The sequence below is a fragment of the Phyllobates terribilis genome, unplaced genomic scaffold (genome assembly GCF_046119375.1).
Source record: "Phyllobates terribilis strain yellow unplaced genomic scaffold, ASM4611937v1 Scaffold_11__3_contigs__length_659146591, whole genome shotgun sequence".
NCBI lineage: Eukaryota > Metazoa > Chordata > Amphibia > Anura > Dendrobatidae > Phyllobates > Phyllobates terribilis.
Window position 1 is genome coordinate 152,768,040 of NW_027362771.1, and position 18,688 is coordinate 152,786,727.

Below are 18,688 nucleotides of genomic sequence, written 5' to 3' on the forward strand. Positions count from 1 at the left end.
AATGAGGCAGACACTGATCTGCATGAGAATCTGCCTCCAGGGTTTAATGTAAATGAAAGGTAGAATTACCAGTGTGAGACAAGTAACTTACACAGGACAGTAGGACTGAACTTTGTCTCATAACACGTTAGCAGCTGAAGCTCTCTGAGCTCTGCTGTATTGTAGCAATATTACAACCATGTCTGCCTGTGAGATGGAAGCCGGAGCTGAGAGGAACCTGCAGATGTGTCAGGTATAATCACACACAGCTCTGCAGTGAGATCAGGAGAGCAGAGAGTGGTCATTACACATCACACTGGTAACTCCCTCTTCATGTAAAATAATCTGTGGAGACAGATTCTCAGGAAGATCTATGTGCGGCCCATAGTCCTGAACAGCTCATTTATTTATAAGAAAACCGTGGATTTCTCTGGAATAAGACATCAGATCGCAGATGTCAACGTATCCGGTGAATTTTTTTTGCCCCATTTCCGCCTTTATGTTAGCATTCATATGTGTAATGAACGCAGTAACATACTCGACAGTTGTCACTTTTAGCAGTGCACCAGTCAAGTCTGGCGTCGCATGACTGCATTTGTGACCCTATCAGTAACACAGTGCTGTTTGAAGGAGAGATCACTTTTTAATTTTTTTCAATTTTGGTATATGAACTCGGAACGAGGCTCTCCACTCCAAAACGCTGTGTGATTTGACAACTCACAAATTCTATCATGTGACAATGGATTGGGCTGGAGTGTAGAAGATGGCGACGCGTGAGTATGTTGATATGCTCCTTACACATACACATATGAATGCTAACAAAGGTGGGAAAAAAAATCACAGATTTACTCCTTTTAATGGTCTTCACTTTAAAATAACTTTCTTTAAAAAGTATTAAAAATTGAGAGTCCTCAGTGATCGATACCTTGTAATCCCTTCATGACATCCGCCGTACATGTAAAGCGCAAGTCGGAAGCGGGTTAGCCTGCCCATACTCGTCCGGTAATGACTGTGTGTTACAGCCTGGGCCTGCCTCTAACACTTGCGGGCGGTGCTTGTTGTTTACCTGTCAAACTCTGACAGCAGCATTAAGAGTGCGACGGCAGGGGGGACGCATCATTCTAAGTGTCAGGGGCCTGCTAATGGTTGCTAAGACAGCAGGGGGTCTGTTGAAGACCTCATTGCTTGTCCTTACAGAACTCCCTTGAAATCCTGCCTGTGACCGGGCTTCAAAATTAGAAACCCGATTGGTAAACACCATTAACAAAAAAAAATTCATAGAATTCCAAAATAGTTTTTTTAGTTGCTGCAATACCACAAAAAAAATGCTGTAACAAGTGATCAAAATGTTAAAATGTCATCTCAGCCTGCAAATTTTTTTTTCACCACTAAAAGAATAAAAACACTGGACATGTTTAGTATCACTGTATTCGTACTGATGAGGAAAATCATACTGTGAGGTAATTTTTGCCACAAAATGTACACTGTAAAAACAATTCCCAAAAAAACAATTCCCAAAAAAACAATGTCCTAATTGCATTTTTTTTCTCAATTTCTAACAACTTGGAATTTTGTTCCCATTTTCCAGTACACTATGTGGAGTAACATGAATGCTGTCATTCAAAAGTAGAACTTGTGCCGCAAAAAAACAAGCCCTCGTATGTCTGTGTGGACAGAAAAATAAAAAAGTAAATAAAAATGGCTCTGAGAAGAAAGAAAAAACGGAAATTGGCCGCGTTGTGAAAGGGTTAATGGCTTTTAATACGTTTTCAGTTAGCCATTAAAAGGTATCAACCACTGAGGATTCTCAGTTTTTAATATTTTTGTATCTACACGCTGACATGGTACAAAGATATATTTTTCCTGTAGCTTTGAAAAAACTTCCTAAAATATAGAATCCGGTTCCATTGTAATTTTATTATTGTAGTCGTGCAGTAATTCCGTCATATTTGGCCAATTCAGATGGTAGAAAATAAGCTATATCTTTTTATATGTCATAATGTCCTTCTATCTTCTCCAGGCTGAGAAGCAGTCATTAAAACTACAGCATGAACGTCTGGAAAATGAGCTGCAGGCAGCCACCGAGCAAAATGACATCCTCAACAAGAAGCTGCACAAAGCTGAGCGAGATCTTCATTCTCTCACTAGCAGAGTAAGCCGTTCTTGTGGATCGTGTATAACACCAAAGGCTTTTTTTTTTCTTTTGCAAGTAAAGCCTATGCGCCTAATTCATGATTTTATTTTATTTTTTTAAGTCACTCTTCTATTTTTATCTTGCGGCATTCACTGACGTTTACTGTGCCAGATTCATCAAAATGGCGGCCATGTCTCATGGAATTTTGCACAAGTGAAAAGTGCTTTTTTTTTTCTCGGTCTTTAAACATTTTTTACTTACTAGCAAAAAGTCACAACTTTTTCAAAATATCGCACAAATTGTTCAAAAATTGAAAATAAAGGGGGGAGGGGATTTGTGACAAATTTTGCAACTTTTTGAAGTTGCAAATGATAAATTAGGCAAAAACCTCTTGAAACCCTAAACCCCACTCTCCCACATTTTTAGTGGCAAACTAAAAAATACCAAGGCGAGCACATATAAAATACAAAATGAGATGCAAGTGGAAAGGGAAATTTGGTGCTAACAAAAGAAGGCTCAAAACTCCAAAAATTATAAAAAAAAAAACAGGCACAAACACAATAATGAATTGGACACTATATTTCATTTTTCCGTCGTCGGGCAGACCATTACATTGCAGTTCTCTCTATATTCACTAAATGGTAATTTCATCTAATGCACATTCTGCATTTGGGGTCTCCGCACTGACCCATGAAGGGAGTGCCCAGACTGCCTTTGTGATGTCCATATATCCTTAAAAAGCTCTGAATGTTCTTTATTGCATCCAGAGGCTGAAACATTTAAAGGGTTATTCCCAGCTTTTTAGATGTCTAAAAACAAGCAACTTTGCAATTTGTTAAAAATTTTCTCCATTTCTCAAGAATGGAGTCATTTTTATTAATATTGTTTATGGCTCTTGCCTAGAGAACCAGCCACTGCTGCAGTTTAGCAGTGGTGGCCGAAGCTGTGCAGTGGTTACAAGCTCTTTTTAATAGCGCTTGTAAGTGCCGCTCTGAACTTGGTCTGGATTTCTGGAGCGCACGGTTTGCTCCCGATCCCAGCCAGCTTCAGAGCTTTCTCATATAGTAACATAGAGAGTGCACAATTTGGGCCAGTGGAGTGACGCCGCTGCTGGTACAATATATCAGTCAGGCAGGTGCTTACTGCCCCAAAGCAAGCAGGAAGCCATAAGGCTTGGGAGCAGAGCCCTCCTGGAAAGCTGTTGTTGGAGAATCCTATAATGGGGTTAGCCCACAATAACATGTAACATATATGAAATTAGGGCAGTGACTGATATGCAACTTCTTATCTTCACTGTCCTTGGGTAGACAAAAAAGCCAATGGGGAGTGGTCGATAATGTAAAAAATGAGCTTTTCTCTCACTCCCCTGATGGTTGTACAGAGCGAACAGTGACATGGCAGTATATATATGTAGGTTTCTCAAACACCGAACCAGGGGTCCCGTCTTTTCATCCTGCTCCCTGGTGAGTGCTGCTCCTTAAATATTGCACCTGGAGCTTATATTGTGATCTTGTTTGGAAGATTCTTTAATATGAAAGATCAAAGATCCACCCTCCTAGTCCAATCACATTCATAATACTGCATGTGACAGATAGGGGCTTATATTATGGGGCTGATAGGTGATAGTATGTTTAAAGCAAATATGCTTAAAGTGGTTGTCCCATGTTGGACATTTAAGGCATATTGATAGGATGTGTCATAAGTGATGTGGGGCCCTATGTAAATGTCCCAGATCAGAACATTTAAAGTGCACCTCCAATCTTGGTGTTAGATGGGTGTCTTTCCCTGAAGTCTAGGCACCTGGATGACACCAGGCTTCTCTCTCCAAAACCCTGCAGCAGTGGAGTCTTTTGTCCTGTGATTTTCTTTGCAACCAAACTGCTTACTCTTCTCTTGTAAGTTTTATATGCAAATTACCTCTTCAGAGAAAAAGAGGACTTGAACTCTATAGCGCCACCGATTGGAAGCTGCAATCCTACAAGTTTTTGTAAGTTTTAAAGGGTTTCTCTCATCACCCCTAGCCCCTTTCATGGCACCACAGCTAAATATCAGATTTCTCCAGGCAAGCCCCTATGTTTTCTGGATCATGGAGGGGACCCTCTATGGTGTTTATATGGCCAGAAAGGGCATATAAAACCAGGGCTGTCTTCATGAGACAAGTATTACAGTTTTAGATCTGCTACTGTAGAGATGCTGCTCACAAATCTTGATGATGATGTTGATTTTATGTTCACTGTCAGTCCAACATTACTCTGATGCAATGCTGATCTTCAACTTCTAATAATGCATTTTTTAATCTCAGATTGATGAGCTCAAGCATTCCCAGAAAATTGAAATTGACAATATCAAACTAGAAGCTGCAAGAACTAAGAATGATGCAGAAAAAGACAAAGACAGGCTTCAAGGTCAACTTGATGGTAATAAACTCTTTTGAAGCTATAAAAGTTTTTTCCCCCTTTGTTTGGGCAGCACGGTGGCGCACTGGGGTCCTGGGTTCAAATCCCACCAAGGAAACATCTGCAAGGAGTTTGTATGTTCTCCCCGTGTTTGGGTGGGTTTCCTCCAGGTTCTCCAGTTTCCTCCCACACTCCAAAGACATACTGATAGAGAATGTAGATTGTGAGCCCCAATGGGGACAGTGCCCATAATGTCTGTAAATTGTCTGAATTCTAAAGCGCTGCGGAATATGTTGGCGCTATATAAATAAAAATTGTATTATTATTATTTCCTCTTCCTCCAACTCTTCCCTGTTTTTCATTTCTTAGTTCTGTATTGCCTAATAAACCTTGTGGCCATGACTAGGGAATTTGATACTCTACACAGACTTTCCTGCGATGGATTTTCAGTTTCTTCTTTGCTTATTGGCCTTCTTTTCTCATTTCTTACTGTCATTTTGTATCTTAAATACAGAAATATTTTTGTTTGCCTCCCGTTTAGCATAATATATAGCTGTAGTGTTTGTGTATATTTTAAATGGTTTTATTGCTTTAATAAATACATTATGATGAATCCTTAGCACTAGAGACTGAAAATGATATTCTTAAAGCATCGATGGAGCACCAGAAAGAGTTACTGGCTGAAAAGGAACGGGAATTAATACGTAAAGTTCAGGCGGCTAAAGAAGCAGGATTTCAGCAAATCGCCACAATTCAAGATGAAAGGTAGGCTGTGAATATTATCAGTTTTCATTACTTTATTTAATTTTTCTTTGTTCTATCCCTTTTTCATTTGCTGGAACTCCTTTTTCATTTTTAGGCTTGAATTGGAAAACAGACTGGCTGAGCTAGAAAAGTATAAAGAGAAGCAAGAGCAACATAAACTTTCAGAAATCAGTCAACTTGAAGAAAAACTGCGGATTGCACAATTAGCAGAGGAATCTGCTAGGAGAGAGCTTCTGAATTTAAGGTTTGCTGACTTTTAATGTAGTGTGTACGCCTGTTATTATTACCACCACCCATGGAGCTCAGTATGAAATACCACTACTGTAAGAAACCCTTTAGAGCTCATCTTCGTGCTGTTCAGAGAAGTAACACAATGGAAAGGAATTTTCCTGTGTATCATGATTGCCAAACATTTTAACTTTATGCATTTTTTTTATCCTATCTATATACTTTTCACTTACGATAAACTGAGGTATGTTGCAGAGTGGGTTCTCAAGAGCACCTCCATGCTGAGAAAAAAAGTTGGAAGGACTTTAGCTTACCCCATTCACGACATTTGAAGTAAGTTTACGTCATGGTTGGGAAGGGATTCCCGTAAAATGATGTAAACTTGCGTCATGGCGAACATACGGGCACATGAGCAGTGCCCACACGATTGCCGCCGGAAGCTCTGCTTAAGTGAAAGCCGAGTCTTGGCAGTAACCGCCCCGGGCTATTTCACCCCCTAAATGCCGGGATCGATATCTAGGGCCCGATCATTGCCATGGCAACACGAGGTCATCATGATAACCTCTGGCTCTGCCAGCTATGGAAAGCCTGTTAGACCGTGCTTAGATCATGCTCTAAGAGGCTCCTGTCAGTGCAGCACTGCCAGATATAATTCATTATACCAGCAATCAGAGTAATAAAAGTTAACGTGCTGTAGCGGGACTAAGTAAATAAAGTTTAAAAAAATGTAAACATATTTAAAAAAAAAAGATCATAAAATAAAAAAAATAAATAAAAAAAATATTAGGTATAATAGGTATAATTATGTAAAAAGATTAAATAAAAAAAAGTACACATATTGTGTCTCACTGCGTCCGAAACAACCCTATCTATAAAACTGTCACACTAATTAAAATAACAAAAAACGTTGTTCTTCTTTTTCATCATATCGCCAAAAAAGTTGAATAAAGCACAATCAAAAAGTCTAATGTCTCGCAAAAAACAAACCACCATATAGCTCCGTCAGCAGAGAAATAAAAAAGTTATACTTCTCAGAATATAGCTATGCAAACACAATTTTCTACTCCCAAAAATCAGAATAGAAAGCAATCAAAAAATGTCATGTGCCCGAAAATGGTACCAATGCAAACGTCAAGTCATCCTGCAATAAACAAGCCCTCATATGATGCTGTCGGCAGAAATATAGGAAAATTATAGCTCTCAAATTATGGCAATGCAAAAATTTTATTTTGGATTTTTGTGGATGCCGTCTGGCCTGTGATCCGGCGGTGTCCATCTTTTTAAGCGTGCATAAAAGCACTGTCAGCCACAGTTTTGTGCACCTCTGAAAAGGACACCGCTGAACAGATGCCAGATGGAGTCTAGAGTAACTCTGCTGCCTCATTATAGTGAATGGATCCCACAGGGATTTTGTCTGAATCCCATCCGAATCACGGAGATTTATATGGAAACTTCGATGTAAGTGCTCAGAGTAGAGCACAGGATAAATGTGATCCAAAATGTTATGTAAAATGTTCCCAATAAAAGCTTCAACTTAATCCACAAAAAAAGTAAGTCCCAACTCAGGTCAGTCATCTGTTAATGGAAAAATAGGGGCTTCCACGTTACTGGTAGTACAAAGGCTCTGGAAAAGCGCTATATTCTGAGACCTATAACCTTTTTATTTCTCCATTGACTTAGCAGTATGGAGGCTTGTTTATTTGTGGGTCAAGATGGCATTTTTATTTCAATGTGTCTTTTTGATCAAGTTTTTTTCCACTTTTTGTTCGGTGGTATGATGAAAAGGCATAGTTTTTTTGCCACGTTTTTTATTTAACTTTTTTACGGTGTTCACTGAAGTGGTTAACCAGTGTAACAGTTTTATAGTTCGTTCTGGATGCGGCAATACCAAATATGTGTACTTTTTTTTACATAAATATGTGTATTTATTGGTATAATATTTTTTTCTGTTCTTTATTTTATTTATTTATTTTACTTTTTTACTTAGTCCCTCTATAACTTTTTTTTTTTTACTATGATCGCTGGTATAATGAATTGCAATGCATTATACCTGTCAGTGCTACACTGGGAGACGCCTCTTAGACCATGCTCCTGGCATGGTCTAACAGGCTTGCCATAGCTGGCTGACCCAGAGGTATAACACGAATGATCGCAGCTTCAAGTCTCCTAAGGAGACTATTAAATAAAGTAGAAATGTAAAAAAAATAAAGTTTTTAAAAATATTGAAGAAAAAAAAAAAAAAAAAACACGTTCAAATCACTCCCCCTTTTTGCCTGATTAAAATTTAAAATAATTTAAAAAATACACATATTTGGTATCACTGCGTTCAGAAATGTTCACTCTATCAAAATATACAATAATTTAATCCGATTGGTAAACAGCGTAACGAGAAAAAAATGGAAACGCCAGAATTACTTTTTTTTAGGCTGCCGCAACTTTGCAATAGAATGCCATAAGAGGACATCAAAACATCATATCTACCCCAAAATGCTATCAGTAAAGTCATCAGCTCAGGGTGCAAAAAAATAAGCCATCACCCAGCTCCAGATCCCGAAAAAATGAAAACGTTATGGGTCTTGAAAAATGGAGACAAAAACAAAAATTTTTTTTTACAATTTTTTTTCACAACCTAAATAAAAAAAAGTATACATGTTTGATATCTGGGTACTCGTACTGACCTGGGGAATCATATTGCCAGGTCAGTTTTACCATATAGTGAACATGGTAAATGAAAACAAAAAGCAATTGTGGAATTGCACTTTTTTTTTTTTGTAATTTCTACACACTTGAATTTTTTTTCCTGTTTTCCAGTACACTATATGGTTCAAAAGTACAACTCGCCCCGCCGGGTATTGAAGGGGTTTATGGATCTGCAGGGTAAAGGCTTGTATAATAAGAGGGCTTAAAGGTGGGGCTTTCCCTTTTAATGAACGCAGTATTAGGCTGTGTGCCCACTATGCGTTTTTTAAGCGTTTCCACAGCGTAATTTCCGCCGCGGAAACGCTTAAAAAAACGCTTGGTAATAGGTCTGCAATGGTCCCCAATGATAATCCACATGTGCTGTGCACATGCTGCAGGAATTTCCGCTGCGGATTATCATTGCGGAAAAATCCGCAGCACGTCCATTAATTTTGCGGAATCGCAACGTTTTAGCTGTCCTTGACTTGCATTAGACCGCATAACATCCGCATGACTACATGGATATTATGCGATTCAATGCGCGGATGGTACCCGAGTCTGGAGAAGAGGAGACTCTCCTCCCGGCCCGGGTACCATAGTACCTGTAGTTAAAAAATAATTAAAATAAACATATACTTACCTTCTGATGGCCCCCTGTCTGCTCCCGGCGTTGCTGCTGGCTCTTTGGCTGCACGCGGTGGTAAAAGGACCTTCCATGACGTCATTTAGTCATGTGACAGGTCACGCGATTATACTATATAAAGCCGTTTGCATGGATTTATATAGTGTGACCAAGTTGTCAAGCACTTTCCAAGTGATGCTAAAATTGCTTGGAAAAGCACTTGACAACCCGTATGCGAAATCATATGTTAAAAACGCTTCACTTACGCTTCTGCCTGGCAGAAAAAAAGCATGTAAAATCCGCATGCGTTTTTTCTGCCAGGGAGATGCAGAAACGATCAGGAAAAATCTCCAGTATTTCTGCATCGTGAGCACATAGCCTTAATCCACATTCTGGAAGCTAAGGTCCCAAAATGAAGAATGGGTGTTATGTATCTTATACTCTCTCGTTACCTAGTGCTGTGTATAGTTGATAGGAATTGCAGCTATTTTGTTGTTGTTTTATTATTTTACTTTCCCCTCATTAGGTCAAAACTCCAACAGCAACTAACCTATGTAGAGCAAATGAAGAAAGAGAAGCTTGGAGAAGTGGACTTAAAACGGGTAACTAAGGTTCTACTTCATGGTGAAAACTAAGCGAGAAGATTAAAGAGCAAGAAAATATATATATTTATATTATATATTATTTATCCAAATAATGAATACAGCACTCCTTCGAAAATCAAGTGATTTATTCACTCATAAGAGCTCAGGCGACGTTTCGGCTCTGGGTTTGAGAAAGGCTCAAACACAAAGCCGAAACGTCGCCTGAGCAAATAAAGCACTTGATTTTGGAAGGAGTGCTGTCTTCATTTTTTGGATATTATATATTTGGGTAGATTGGCTCACTTGGTTGCACATAGAGGTAAACTGTCTCTTTAAATCTTTTGCTGAGTTTATTAAGAGCACTGCATAAACCACCGCAATGTTAGCAAAAACAAACACTGCCTTCCTGGCCTAACAGGACGAAAACAAAATATAACAATAACGTATGGAACAGTCCTTGTTGCTACGGGTAACCGAACTAACAATCCCAGGTTTTTCTTTCCTTCCTATGACAAAACAGCTCAGAGCTTTCACCTCCCCACACCAAATGCTCTGAAATGCTGTGATTTTATCCTCTGAGTGCCTCCCTCTCTACAGGTGTGCAAACATCCCAGCAACAAAGATGGCTGATTAACCCACTCGTGTGCTGGAACCTTTTTCCTTTGTACAATTACTGCAGCTATCAATCTCCATGCCACATATCTCTTCAGTACTTTCACATATATATACATACATATACATGAAGAGCTTCATGTTGAGGTGAGTCCGAGAAAAACATCGGGTCCAATTACTTCAGTAGGCCAGAGGGGCAGCATGCAGAGAGATTTCCACACTATCTTCCGTGGGCAATTCACTTTTTGAATTGGCGAACGTCTCTGTAATCTTGTAAATTTTATTTTTGTTTTCCATAATGCCATTTACTAATTTATTAATTACTAGCTGCCCAAATTCCGAAACAAGTAAGTTTCAGAATCTAGAAAAGTGGGCTCTACATAATAAAAACTAACTCAAATTACCTATGTCAATTTACTTTCAGCCTTTTTACATGGTAAACAACAAAGTTGTTATAATTAATAAATTATTAAATGGCATTACAGCCCATTGTTACATTGATTTGGTCATGGAATCAGTGGTACGGCTATTTCTCCAAAGTGTCCCAGGCTCTGGTTTTTTTTTTAACATGACAAAACTAGGCTGAATGTTTCACATGCTACAGTGCCTGGTCTAAACCTGTTACCATGGCCTGCAGCATCTCCAGACTTGTATCCCATCAAGTACATCTGAGACGTCATTAGGTGGCAAATGTAAAAGGAGCTGCCAGTAGTGCATATAGATGATTTTTTTTTTATCTTAGTTTTTTTGAAGATTATACAACATAACAAGGTTAAAAAGAAGAAATATTGATGATTTATGTGCCTAAGTGCATCCAGTTCAGTGTGGCAGAACATTCCTCAGACAACTATTATACCCATTTACGACCACCGACTGCACATAAATGTCAGCGCTTGTTGGGCTTTGGACAGCGCCAATGTTTCTCTACGGTCGGCGGTCTTGCAGCACTCCGGACCCCCAGAGTCCTGCAAGCGCTGGGATTCTGATGCAGATCTATAGCTCTGACCGGCCACATCATTGGAACCTGACTGGCTCAGGTCCCGATGATGTTAACCCTGTGTTATCTTCTGGATGCCACAATCAATAGCAATTTTGGTTTTGTAAATTTTGTTGGTAAAATAAGAAATTGCTGATAAACTTTTAACCCTTCTAACTTCCTAACAAAAAAAAATATTTTAAAACTGATGCTGATGTAAAGTAGACATGTGGGGAATGTTATTTTATTAAAGAGGTTGTCCGCAACTTTTTGATTGATGACCTATCCGTAGGATAGGTCATCAATGTCTGATTGGCTGGGTTCCGACCCCAGGCACCCCTGCCAATCAGCTGTTAACGGTGTCGGCGGCACCCGCCGGAAGTCCTCACTTGCAGAGTTGCTCCGTCTTCTGGTAGTGGCCGAGGATTGCTACTACACATCCGCCTCCTATTCAAATCAATAACACACCAACACCGATAACAGCTGATAATCAGCAGCCTCTGATGGGCTGCAGCCTTCACACTTGAGTCAGACTGAGTTTTTGTAGCTGCTGACAAGTCGCAGGATAGGTCGCCAATCAAAAAGTATTGGACAACCTCTTTATTTTGTGTGATATAACAATCTGGTTTCAAGGCGTAAAAATTGTAGGTTTGAAAATTGCAACATTTTACAACATTTTTGCCAAAATTACGATATTTTCACAAATAAACATCGACCTAAATTTACTATTAAAATGAAGTACAATATGTCATGAAAAAACAGTCTCCGAATCACTGGGATCCGTTGAAACGTTCCAGAGTTATTACCATAAAGTGACAGTGGTCAGAATTGAAAAAAATGGCCTGGTCAGGAAGGTGAAAACGGGCTCTGGTGCGAAAGGGTTAATAACCTAATTAATAGCAGCCAAGACGTGTAAGTGAATGTCTTTCTGCGCTTGGCGCTCATACTCGATACTGAATAAATCAAGATGTATTCAAAATGATTTTTTCCAATTCCTCATCATTTGTGTATCATTAACTTGTCCATCAATCTTGTGATTTCCATACTTCCACAATTTTTCCTTCTTGGTGGTGCAATTTCACTGTTGAGTAGTGTAAATGATGAACTTTGCAGCAAAATACCAAATTTGTACTTTTACTATTTTGCACTGTGTGCATTTTTAATTGGATTTTTTTTATTTCTTTTAAACCTTTCATATATATAATTTTCCACTTTTTTTGTACAAAAATTCACTTTGTGCAATTTTTTGATCACTTCTTACTGCTATAATGCTGGATATTATTCATGGTTAATGTTTTAAAGACAACCAACCCAGTAGCCATAGGTGATGCGTTAAAGGGGTTAAACACCCGGGATCATTGTTATCTTGCATTATATATAATGTCCGGGATCGTGAATGTTGCTGATTTCCACGGAATCACCTTGATATGATAAGACAGCAGTTTGTAGAAATAACCCACTTACTTGGACAAATTATTGTCATCTAGTCCTGATGGAAAGGAGTTAACTTCTTTCACATTATCGACTGAAAATATGTCTTCTACTCGCTTTTACTTGCAGGAAATTAGTGACTTAAAAACTCAGGTGGTGTCGCTGTCTGAGTCAGAAAACAATTTATTATGCTCTAATGAAAAGCTTCGGGACCTGGTAGAGCGACTTAAACAAGAAAATCGTTGTGCCAGAAACCAGGCAGAAAAAGCCCAACAGGATGCAGAAAGGTAAAAGTAGCGTGACCCTTATTCATGGCCCATGTTGTCTCCGCACATTTCTAGTGTGTCCTACTAGTACTGCAAGTGTGTCTTTGTTGTTGTATTCCGCCTTCTGTCAGCTATGAACCTAAAACGAACTCCATCATTTAAAGTCCTTTTTTTTTTTTTTCCTGAGGTTGGGTGGCAAATGTATAGATGACTGTTTTTTCCGTTTATTTTCTGTTATTCTGGTAGGGCAACATATAATATAATATTCCATAATTTGAATATAGTTTGAAAAAAACAAAAACACATTTTCAGATTCCCTACTAGTGAGTCATTAGAGAGAGTCTTGAATTTGGGACATTCATCTATTAGAATGAGCTGTCAGCGGCTACAAAAGCTCAGTCTGTCTCAAGGGCGAAGGCTGCAGCCCATCAGAGGCTGCTGATCGGCTGCAGTGGTCATATGACATAACAATTACACATGACCTCTGAGAGATGTTGTGCCAATGTTACTGGGACCGGAAGTGAGAACTATGTTTTTTTATTTTACTTGGGTTACTTTTAGCATTTAAACAAAGAGTTGTCCAGTAGTGGACATTCCCTTCAATGAGCAGGTTAAGGTTTGTTAATTTTATGTTATTGTGATTTTTTATTGTTTTAATGTATTTATTTTTAACCAGTTTTCTTCATTATGCCCATTTAAGGATATTTCTGTATCAAAAATGATCATATGTGGGTGAAGCAGTTTTTCACATATCTGGCCATTTTGTCATCCCTTGTGTCCTGTAGAGAATTAGAAAGTCGGCAGGTAGAATGGCTTCAGGAAAAACACACATTACACGAGGATCTGTCTCAGCTGCAGGAAAAATATAAGCAGGTCAAAGAGAAAATGCAAAGAGCATCTGAGGCCCAAAAGAAGGTAATCAGATTCTGTGCATTATTTTACAGTTTCATCTTTAATGATTGGATTGTCATTGTCAGGATTGTTCTGGGGGCTGTGAGTGGATTGTAGTTCCTGGACATGTTGTAGGCAGAATACAGTTTCACTTTTCCTCCTCTTCATTCAGATCAGTTGGATAACGTAAAACTGCTTAAAATTAACCATCAGACATTCTTATATTTTTTTCATAAAAACATTAATTCATTCTCTTTTTTTTTTCTCCCCTACATCATACATGGTCCTTGGAGTTGCCTAGGGAGTTCATTAGCATCAAGTATTATTTAATAATGCTTGACATGAATGTGGTATTTCTTCTTTACTGAAATTATTTTCGAGCTAATGCAACCAGTGCATGTAGAAATAGTAATTCAAAAACGAAAAGAAAGAAGAAAAAAAACCTCCCAGCAGTGCAAAAATTCATAACAGGTAGAAATTTTGTTTAGATCATATCAGATAAAATGTCACAAATATGAGATGAACAAACAAAAACTGGAAAAGAAAAAATCTGAGGAACAAACACCTTACGCGTTTCGGACGAGCACACCTAAGGACATGCTTGTCTGAAACTCGTAAGGTGTTTGTTACCCCCTTTTTTCTTTCCCCATTTTTTGTTTATTCATGTCATATTTGTGACATATTTTATCTGATATGATCTAAATACATTTTCTACCTTTTCTAAATTTTGCGGTGCTTTTTTTTTGTGGTTCCACAGCAGGGTTGCTGGCCCAACATTTTTTATCCTTGCATCCCCTATCATATTCTGGTATGGACGACTACAGTAGTAAGCTGATTTTATTTATTTTTTCAGAAATAGTAGTAGTTTCTGAGAAATTAACTTAATAAATGGAATAGGCCGGAGCTATGAATGGATTCTGGGAAGGAAAAGCTAGCTATAATGAGCTATTGGCTAATAAAGGTATATTCACTGGAGACAGATTTCTTTAAGAAATTCCTGCAATTTAAATTCTATGCCGTGTAGATGAATATACCTATAAAGAGAAGAAAAAGGCAGGGTGCTGCATAGTGCAGAAATCCTTAATAAAGTGACATTGGTGAGGGCTGACAAAGTGGCATATGGTAGTACGCTCACCTTATAGGGATGTGCAAATCCCAGGCACACCCCTGCTTCAAAGTCGGAGATAGAAGAAATCGGCTGCAGCTGCCCCATTTGATGGTCTGGTGCAGTAAATGCCATTTATCAGATAAATAGTTTAAAAATAGGTGATCTAAGCGCTGCTGAGCACGACAGACCAGCAGGTAGTATCTTCATAACGATTTATTAAATGAATACAGGGCGACGCATTTTTACATCGGACAGATGTCGCCCCCTTTTTTATTTACATTTTTAAACTGGATAGCTGAATGGGGCTGGTTTTGCAGTATGTGTTGTGTTTTTTTTTTTTTTTTTTACAAATCCCATTCAGATGTGTAAGATAGTGAAAGTAATCTCTGCAAGAAACCTGCCATCCTTTATGGTAGCGAGCTGTGTGCAATTAAAACATCTTCCCTCTAAATTAGAAAAAAAAACAGAACAGAATCAGCTCTTTCAACACGTTACAAAGTAATAAATCTGCTTCTTTTTATTGTTTGTTATTCATGAAACAATTCAAACTTTGCCACTTTATGACATGCAGAGAAAGAATATACATGAAAACAAATGCAGAAAATTAAAAGAAAGAATCGAACTCTTGGAGGCAAAGAAAGAAGAACTTGAGACTGAAAAATCTGTATTGAATCGGTGAGTAAATATCTTGTCTATGCTGTATCGTCATATCCATAAACTAAAATGTGCTAATCATTGGCATGAGTAAGTCAGCACACCATATGTGGCTAATATCTGTCAGCCATCATCATGTGCTGTACGTGTGCATGCTATGTCCCTCTCATTACTGACCTAAGTGGTGGCCAGGCACCTCAGGAGCTGCTCGTGCTGGAGGAAAAGACAGAAGATCAGACAAATCCAACCTGTCAGATCCTTGCTATGGACAGCAGCCGGTCACATTGTGAACCCATTAAAGTTTTGGGGACTTGACATTTATTATTTTTTTCTCTGGGTTATCATTGAGCAGTATGTGATCTTTCAGGTTATCCACAATAATTAAAAATGTGAAAGGCAGAAATTTAAGAAATTATTTGTTTCAAAACCTCCTATGATGTATAGTGTCTCTTATTTCTAGTAATGCTTTTTGTTTCCCATATCACTAGTACCCATAGTCGATAACAGCTTTGAGTTATGTCTTCTCTAGTTAAAGCCGTTGTTAAAAACTTAGTGAAATTCATACTGTGCGTCTGACAAGTTAATTCAATGATCCAATCCGTTTCCTAATGTACTTCAATTAAAAATTCCTTACCGTTCCTTCTCTCCTCTAATTTCCTGTCTGTTTTTTTTTTTTTTTTTTTTACCTACGGTCAGGTACCTCGACCCCAACCTAGAAATGGAATGTCACCACTTCTCTTTAGATCTGGCAAGGTAGCGCAATATCAGTGCACATTGAAGAGAATATAGTACTGTGAGCGCATACTGAGCATGTGTCGGGATTGACAACCAGTGCATGTTCAATATTATTATTTATTATTATAGCGCCATTTATTCCATGGCGCTATACATTTTGAAAGGGGTATACATAGCAAAAACAATTACAGTAATCATGAACAGTACAAGTCAGCGACTGGTACAGGAGGAGAGAGGACCCTGCCCACGAGGGCTCACTGTCTACAAGGGATGGGTGAGGATACAGTAGGTGAGGGTAGAGCTGGTCGTGCATCGTTATGGTGGAGCTGTGGTTACTGCAGGTTGTAGGCTTGTCGGAAGAGGTGGGTCTTCAGGTTCCTTTTGAAGGTTTCCATGATAGTTGAGAGTCTGATGTGTTGGGGTAGAGAGATCCAGAGCAGAGGAGATGCACAGGAGAAATCTTCTATGTGATTGTGGGAAGAGGAGATAAGAGGGGAGTAGAGAAGGAGATCTTGTGAGGATCGTAGGTTGCGTGTAGGTAGGTACTGGGAGACTAGGTCAGAGATATATGGAGGAGACAGGTTGTGGATATCTTTGTATGCCATGGTTAGAGTTTTGAACTCTTGGAGTCTCTGGGCAATGGGGAGCCAGTGAGGGGATTGACAGAGAGAAGAGGCCGGGCAATAGAGAGGGGACAGATGGATTAGTCGGGCAGCGGAGTTTAGGATAGATTGGTAGGGTGCGAGAGTGTTGGAAGGGAGGCCTCAGAGCTGGAGGTTGCAGTAGTCAGGGCGGGAAATGAGGGCATGCACTAGTGTTTTTGCAGATTCGTGGTTGAGGAATGTGAGGATCCGGGAGATATTTTTGAGTTGGAGTCGGCAGCAAGTGGAAAGGGCTTTGATATGTGGTTTGAAGGAGAGATGAGAGTCCAGGGTTACCCCAAGGCAGCGAGCTTGCGAGACTGGGGAGAGTGGGCAGCCATTGACTTTGATGGATAGGTCAATTGGGGGGGCTGAGTGAGATGGGGGAAAGATGATGAATTCAGTTTTATCCATGTTAAGTTTCAATAAAGTTAAACTAGCCCAAGCCTTGTAACGAATGTCACTGATGATGTGCCATTTCAGGGTGGTGACTGCAGTTAAGTTAGATCCGGCGAGGGAGCTTAATGTCAAGGTGGTGTGACAGAGTCACTAGCAGGTTACTGGAGAGAGAGAGATGTGTAGCACTGATATTGATAGCTGCAGTGATTGTGCATAGTGAAAAGTTTCCAGCACGTGAGTAGGTTAAACCACCATCTTGATTAAAGCACCTGTAGAAAGAGAGGAACTGGGTGGATAGAAAAACACAGCCTTGGAGAGCAAAGGCTGTGTGCCCACGTAGCATTTTTCAAGCGTATATGCTGCGGAATTTCCGCAGCGTAAACGCTTGAAAAACGCATGTATATCCGCACCCCATGGTCCCCAATGGGATTCCGCAAGTTCTATGCACATGCTGCGGATTTTTCCGCAGCGTTTATGCCGCGTTCAAAAATCCGCAGCATGTCATTTAATTTTGCGTTTCCGCAAGCGGAATTGCCTTTGTCCAATGCATAAAAAACGCAAGGCAATTCCGCATGTGGAAAACGCGTGATAAACGCGCGAAAAATGCGCGATAAACGCGTGCGGAATTCCGCATGCGTTTTTCCGGGAGAGGACTTGCATTTATGCAGCAGAAATTTTCTGCTTCATAAATGCAACGTGGGCACATAGCCTTAGTGTGTGGTGGGCTGGCGGTGAGATCTCTGAACTGTTTGTGACACACATGATGGCAATATGGAGATTGCAGGTCTCCTGGTGTGAATTGCTTTGCTAAAGGACATGGACGCTGAACTCTAAGCCAGGCAGGCTAACCAGTACTATTGTATGGACTTGTTATTTTATGTTTTACCTTCTGCCAGACAAAGACTGTATTTACGTTTTCTGGTGATGTGATTTATGAGAACTGCAATAAACCAGCCGTACTTTAAACAGAAATAGTTCCTGTGACTGCCTCTTTAAGAAGCCGAGTGAGTGGAACTACTGCAGTGGTGACAGCAGATAGGGCAGTCACAGCAGCGCCAGTTCCCTGATGACTCATGTGTGAAACTCCAGTGCATGCTGGGATACACAAACAAAACGTCATCGTAAGTAATAAAAAACAAAACAGGAAGTTATCGTAGAAAGGGAAGGGTAGGGAAAATTTAATTGAAGCACATTAGAAAAGTAATTAGATTAGTAAATAAAATAGGTAGACTTTTAGTATGAAATTCACAGTTGGTTTTCAGACAACCCCTTTAACCCCTTAACAACATCTGACGTACTAATACGCGTCTGTGCCCTGGGACTTAAGAGCCAGACCCGTATTAGTACGTCATGGCGATCGCGCACGCACACAGGCTGTGCGGGCGCGATCGCCGCCGGGTGTCAGCTGATTGTCACAGCTGACACCCGATACTATGTGCAGGGAGCGGTCCTGCACCGCTCCCAGCACATTAACCCCCGCGATGCTGTGATCGAAGTCGATCGCAGCATTACGGGGGCAAGGGGAGGTGATCGCAGATACTCACCTCCTCTTCCGGCTTCCAGCGCCGTCTGCAAAGGCTTCCCGGGT

At 39.7% G+C, this 18,688-nt stretch overlaps 1 protein-coding gene across 2 annotated transcripts in view; it reads left to right on the top strand.

The window, feature by feature from the left end:
- Positions 1-18,688, top strand: part of CEP83 (centrosomal protein 83) — a 48,835-nt gene that overhangs the window by 16,239 nt on the left and 13,908 nt on the right. For both annotated transcript variants that reach the window (XM_073651691.1, XM_073651690.1), the window contains exons 7-14: positions 2,000-2,131; positions 4,416-4,530; positions 5,130-5,274; positions 5,369-5,518; positions 9,330-9,405; positions 12,536-12,693; positions 13,458-13,587; positions 15,243-15,346. In XM_073651691.1, the coding sequence (XP_073507792.1) occupies positions 2,000-2,131; positions 4,416-4,530; positions 5,130-5,274; positions 5,369-5,518; positions 9,330-9,405; positions 12,536-12,693; positions 13,458-13,587; positions 15,243-15,346 (1,010 nt within the window). The remainder of the gene's footprint in view (positions 1-1,999; positions 2,132-4,415; positions 4,531-5,129; positions 5,275-5,368; positions 5,519-9,329; positions 9,406-12,535; positions 12,694-13,457; positions 13,588-15,242; positions 15,347-18,688) is intronic.